The 6,465-nt window shown below is 33.6% G+C and overlaps 1 protein-coding gene across 1 annotated transcript; it reads right to left on the bottom strand.

Annotated features, from left to right (window-relative positions):
• Positions 1 to 4,223: 4,223 nt before the first annotated feature.
• Positions 4,224 to 6,127, bottom strand: LOC145167357 (tetratricopeptide repeat (TPR)-containing protein). The gene is made up of 5 exons (XM_079086545.1): positions 5,608 to 6,127; positions 5,318 to 5,367; positions 5,101 to 5,188; positions 4,901 to 5,017; positions 4,224 to 4,380 (listed from the first exon to the last, which is right to left on the bottom strand). The coding sequence occupies exons 1-5, from the start codon at positions 6,070 to 6,072 to the stop codon at positions 4,333 to 4,335; spliced, it is 768 nt and encodes a 255-aa protein (XP_078942671.1). The 5' UTR covers positions 6,073 to 6,127; the 3' UTR covers positions 4,224 to 4,332.
• Between the last annotated feature and the right edge of the window lie 338 nt (positions 6,128 to 6,465).

Below are 6,465 nucleotides of genomic sequence, written 5' to 3'. Positions count from 1 at the left end.
GGGCGCACCCTAGCGAGGTCGAAGGGACAGAGCCCCTTGCGGGGGTTCCAAGGGGCAACACCCCTAAACCTAAATGGATTTCTATATAGGAAATGAGCCCAAACCAAATTTTCTTGTCAAATAACCTATATATTGAGTCAAAAGAATGGGACATGTATAGGGACCATTTTTCCTCACAACTATTGACATTTTAGTATATAACCAAGATGTTACTGTTGCAGTAGAGATAGAACGAGAAAAAAATGCTTCTTTATTCTCTTTCTTTCTGCAATTCTCTGTCTCTCAAAAACACAAATCATCACAAGGTATTATGTGTTTTACGATTTTGGATTAGGATTGTAATCCAAGACAAATTTTTAGATTATCCCAGTTATGAATTAGTGTAGCCCCATGCAACAAGGGACAAATTACATATTTCGGAAAGTGATTAAATCATGATCCAAGCAATATCCAAATGTTAATTGTTATTTTGAAATCCTATATCTAACACTTGGACCCTTTATAAGGGTGGTAACTTTTAGGGTTTCATTTTATTCTCAACCTCCACCCTATGCATATGAAACCCTAGCCCCTTGTGTATCCTTAGAGAATTTTTAGTGCATTTGTGAGATCCTTGAAGAAAAAGTAAGCTTGGGGTGCTTCGAGAAGTCCTTTCCATCTGAAGATTCTACCTTCTAGTCACTTCTCAAGCATTGTATGTCCTAAAGTTCATTGCTTTATTCAAATTCATCCTTAGATCCAAGTCTTGTAGGGGATTTTGGTCCTTTTTAGCCCTTTAGACTTAAGGTTCTTGGAGTATGAGCAACTCCAAAACCATATAATGGATCTATGTAGTCTTTTGGCCATTTGGGAGTAGAAAAAGGTGTGCACATGGGCTTCTTTTAAGCCATGCACAAGTTCTTGACCCATTTTGAGCATATACGAAGTTAGGGATTAAGATTTAGCTTGAGTGAGCATTGGTTTCGGATAAAGTTGGAATCTTTATCCATTAAGACCTTTGTGAGTTTCAGATATGAGAGTTTAAGCCTTGATTTGAAGGGATTAAGTGCTTAACTCAAAAAATGGTTTATAAACTAGAAAGCACAACACGTCCAATGATAGGTCATGACGTGAGTTTTAATGAGGCTTCGTGATTATTTTCTCGTCACATGATTGTAATGCGACCAGGATCTGGGTTACGGTACAATTGACTATTAATCATTGACTCTGACTCGTTGACCGTTGACTTTGACAATTGTCATTTTGACCAATTTCACTTTTGGTCAAACTTTGAGTGATTTAAGTTGTAGATTGGGGTTTGACCTCTAATTGTTATCTAGGAGGTTTATAAGACAGATTCTTATGAGTGCGCATGTGGCTATGATTCTTCAACTTTCAGTGAGTTATCTAACTATACTATGTGTTATCTAACTATACTATATGTTACAATATATATTCTTCGCTTGATATGATGTAGATGCAATGTAGTATGTTGATTATGTAAGTAGGCTAGTATAGTCTTTTGCATGTTGATTGTTTGATTGTATGATACGTTGATATATTATGTAGAGGGGTTAATGGTGGAACAACACTAGAGCTATGAGCCTAGAATACTCACTGTTGACGACTAGACAACACAAGAGCGGTTAGTTTTCGTTGATGACTAGATAATACTAGATCTGTTACCGTCGTTGATAAGGTGGAATGACACAAGAGCCGTGAGCCTTTATTCGTATGCATTGTATGTGTATTGCGTTATGTGGTATTTTTGGGAACTTGCTAAGCTTTATTCTTACAGTTTTTGATTAAATGTTTTCAGGTAGTTTTGCTAATCATGGGAAGGGTCCAGCTTGACTGTACCGCACGCTCGTCACTGTTGATCTATGTTTTTTACTTCCACTATTTTTATCATTCTAATTCGGCTATTGATATGGTTTCGTGATTTTGGAAACAATTGATACTTGGGTTTTATGAAAGTTAGTTTTGGTTGTTTTACTCCTTATTTTAAAAGAAAATTTTGGTTTGAAAATTTGGAACGATATAGAGGTAGTCCCTTGTGCTTGACGAAATAAAGATTTTTGAGATGGTTGAGATGATCAACATGTGAATGTGTGCATCATTAGCGATCCATATTGGATAATTTGGATTGTCTCTTAGTTCCGCCTTGGGGTCAGCGTAGCGACAACAACAGGTGGTAAGTGTTTGGATGGGGACATGAAATTGTGTGGTCCACATAACCTAATAAATTATGTGTAAGAAGGAAGGGATGATTCATAACCTTCCAATAGCCATAATTGGTTGGTGTAAGAGTAACAACAAATTTGTGGGAGCTGTGAGTTGTCTTTGTGGTGGTGGTAAAGTTAACGAGAAAAGCCATGGTAGCGGATGGTCAAGGGAGGTGGTGGATAGAACCCTTATTGTTTTTGGATAGTGGGAAATAAGAAACTTTACGCTATGACACCGTAAGCATCTGATAGTTGTATTGTATATTATATATCGATATTAGGTTTACAAGAGACCCCTATGTATAAATGAAAGTATTTACACTTATGTACCTTCTACTCTAAGCTTATTATAATCGTGTCTAATATGGATAAAGTGTGTGTGTGTATGTATGTGTGCAAGTGTGTGTGTATATATATACACACACACACACAAGGAGCCGAACTTTAGGAGCATTTAACACCAGATGCTTCTTGGTACGAGGTTGTTAGAAACACATATTCATGTACAATTTTATTTTTGGAAAGGGATAAGTTTTTTTAATTATTTTTCAACATATCTGCATGCGATTGCAGACTAGTGGTTAATGTGTAGAATTTCATAATATTTAACATACCAACTTTTAAATATTGTTAGTTATCCACCATTAGTTTATTTTTTTCTATTCAACATAGTTTATCTTTAAGGTGTTTAAGATTTCATTTTGAAATTAAAAAAAAAGACTTTTGCCAAAAAAAGACTTATTGACTTACGAAAAGATGGAAAATTTTTAAAAAAAATGTTTGGCTTGTTAGTGACAAAAATCAATAAGTTAAAAAGTGTTGTCTTAAAATTGTCTTTAGTGACAAAAATCAATAAGTTAAAAAGTGTTGCCCTTAGGCTGGAGGGTGTGGTGCCACCGAAACCGCACTCTCTCCCCCGTCATTTTTTACCACTCAAGTGTGGTTTCTTGCCACACATTCTTTTTTTTTTTTTTTTTTTTTTTTTTTTTTTTGTTTTTTTAACTATTTTAATTTAATAAAACTTCTTTTTTTTAACTATTTTAATTTAATAAAACTTCTATTTTAATAAAAAAACATAATTTTTCATTACTTGAAAATTAAAAAAAAACATTACATTGCATTACAAAAAAAAAAAAAAAATTTGTTCCGCCATTTAAACACACGCAATAGCGGTATCAAAAATAGTCTGAAATTCTTCAGAAGATAAAGAAGATGACATTTTTGAGAGAGTGTTGATTTTTTTAAAAAAGTTTTTTGAGAGAGAGAAGAGATTGTGTTGTGAAAAAAAATGAAGTTAGATATGTATATATAAGAAAGAAAAAGCAAAAAAAAAATAAATTAAATTAAATTAAATACCCAAAAACCGGTCAATCCTTCCATTTTTCCCATCCACCAATCAGAAAACGCGGCACTTAAGGACCGCACTGCGGCCAAGACCGCACCAGACCGCGGTCTGGGGGCGGTGTTCTTGGTTGACGTGGCACAAACTGCGGTGTGGGACCGCGCCCACACCCTTCAGCCTTAAAATTGTCTTTTTGTTTGTTTTTTTTATCCTAATAAACTTATAAGTCATTTCAAAAAATCATAATTTGTTACTTCTTGAATTTCAAAAAATCATAATTTGTTACTTCTTGAATTTCAAAAAAACATAATTTGTTACTTCTTGAAAGCTCATTTTCAAAGGCTAAACAAAAAGAAGCTTTAAAAGTTATTATTATGTATCCAAACACTTTTTTGTTTTTTTAATTTATTAACTTTTTTTTAAGAAGTCAATAAGTTAATAAGAAGTTTTTAGATGAACACCTAAACATCCTCTTTGTATGCTGAAGTGACCTATGTGATTATAATAATGAAATATTTTTTTTCATACAGTAATGTTGCCATATCTCTAAATCATGCACAACATGTTATCATAAAACCAAGAAACAAAACTTCATTTACACAAAGAGCACATGTTTTGTTGGTATGTATATTTGATCCTTAATTATATAAATCATAATATTATTTGAATACAAAAGATTCTTTCTAATAAAATACCTATATACATGGTTGGCTCATCAACCTCACAAAATGGCTAGTACATTAGATAAAGAGGCCAAATGTCTAAAAATTCATCATAAATCAAAAATCAACATTTTGTAGTAGTTAATTTCTCTTGAAGCTTCGCAATCCGAGCCTAGAAATAAATATCAACCATATAAATGTCCAGAAAACCCCAACAAATTATCTTTTTCTTCTCAAAAAAAAATCATTAACCCATTTAAATAAAATGTTTTTGCGTCCATTAAAAACATTATATTTTCTGATTTTGGTTTAATTAATGTTTCACATCCGGGTAACCTAAGAATGCCTATTGCTTATCATACGTGGAATTAAGAAAGATTACATGACATCATTAATTTAAATTATAAAGCTTATGTCGATTAGCAATTACAGTTTCTAGCAATTAAGGGCATCACAATTTTTGGCAAAATGACAAGAATTTTCTATAAATTAATAATGTCATGTAATCCTTTTAAATCAAATGTTTTTTTTATCGTCCAAAAAAAATAATGGTTTTAATATACATAATAATAACATAATGGTTTTTTAACATCAGGATTAATAAGTTGGGTTTTTTTTTTTTTTTTTTTTAACTAAAGCCCAAGACGTTTGTGGATCAAAATCAAAACTTTAAAACATGGAATTTTGATTACCTTAAAAGGTTTAGAAGTACGGATAGAAGGATCCAACTCTAAAGCCGTTGAATAAGAATCCCCGGCTTCCTCAAATTGTTCCATAGCCATTAAAGCATCACCCTTACACATGTATCCCTGCACATTTAGAATCCCAAATCTATCAAAACTTAAAAACCATAGTTCATTTCCAATCTTGGCATAATAACTAATTAACTAACCTCATGATATTTGGGAGCAAGAGTAGAAGTTTCTATGGCATCTGCAAGAGCATCAATGGCCTTGTTCATTCCCAATCTTGCAATAGACCTGGATCAGACCCTGTTAGATCACACAAAAAAAAATGATAATCTAATTATTTGGTGAAAGATAGACTAGGGCATAAAGTTTATAGATATCTAAGCTTAGATATCTATACAGATAATAAGCATCACTAACCTGTCTTTATATATGTAGTGAAGTCCACCAGCTGGATTCAGATTGATTGCCTGCAGCATGAGGTAGCATGATCATCATAAAAAGTGAAAAAACTTGATTGATTATGTAATTTATTGACAATGGTGAGTGGTGAGTAGATTTGGAAATGAAATTTCTATGCTAATATGAAGTAGAGCAGCTGTAGAACTAAAATTCCACATCAAAATTTATGAAAAATGCAACACAACATTCTAATTTCCAACGACATCTACATGAATTTTGCAGTTAGAACATAGTTTTGACCAACTAACCTCAGATAACAAAATCTCAGCAGTCGCGAAATCACCCTTCTCAATCTCAATCTCAGCTCTTTTCCTCATGGAAAGCGCCTCCAGACTCGTCTTCCAATCCCCCGAATCGTGACCTGCTACAATTGCCATGATATCAGCAGCACGAGCAGCAGTGGCGCAGTGATTCACATAAGTCGGGCCCGGTAGGATAACGAGGTTGGGTCCAGCACCGCATTTACCCAAACAACCGCAGGACTTGACGGTGATATTGGGTGGATTGATGCCTGAGAGGACTTGAAGGGCCTCCGTTGATCCTTGTCGCCGGCAAGGTTTGTTTGTGCACACCCTGATCTCTTTGGTCGCTGCTGATATGGCGTAGAGCGGTTTGAGTGCTTTGATTCTAGTAATTGGTGGTGGAGTGGTGGCGGTAGGTAGTGGAAATGCGGAGGGATTGAGGGTTTGGATAACTCCCACGCCACCAGTCATTTTCTTCCCGCTACTGATTTCCGGTCAAAACATGTTCAACATCTCGGATATAAATTACAAGGTGCTTTAAAGTGAAGGTATATTCGTCAAATGACCGTTTCTTTAATTGCATTTAACAAAAAAAAAAATAATAATAAAAACAATGAAAAGCCATTATTTTTATTAAAAAAACCAAATTAATGGTAAGTTTGAAAGTTATTTAATTTCAAAATTATCTTTTGAATAAAAACCCGGGATTCTTTGTTAATTTAATTATAAGTTTAAAACTACTAATTCTAGAAAAGTAGTTCGAAATTTCAAAATTAATGAATTTTGAAATAAGTGTTTTGTACTCTATATAATGAGGTAAGTATGATCCGAACAAAAATACTTTAGGTTTGATAATAAAAAAAC

This window comes from Lactuca virosa, chromosome 3 (assembly GCF_052849685.1).
Source record: "Lactuca virosa cultivar CGN04683 chromosome 3, Lactuca_virosa_CGN04683_v6, whole genome shotgun sequence".
In the NCBI taxonomy this organism is placed as follows: Eukaryota; Viridiplantae; Streptophyta; class Magnoliopsida; order Asterales; family Asteraceae; genus Lactuca; species Lactuca virosa.
This window is presented reverse-complemented; position numbering and strand designations above follow the sequence as displayed.

Bases quoted from the DNA above. Each gene is read 5' to 3' on its own strand.
- LOC145167357 (XM_079086545.1), bottom strand. From the start codon at position 6,072: ATGACTGGTGGCGTGGGAGTTATCCAAACCCTCAATCCCTCCGCATTT. The intron at 5,368-5,607 runs GTTAGTTGGTCA...CTCATGCTGCAG, and splicing joins CTGAGATTTTGTTATCTGAG to GCAATCAATCTGAATCCAGC. The intron at 5,018-5,100 runs GTTAGTTAATTA...CTAAATGTGCAG, and splicing joins TTGCTCCCAAATATCATGAG to GGATACATGTGTAAGGGTGA.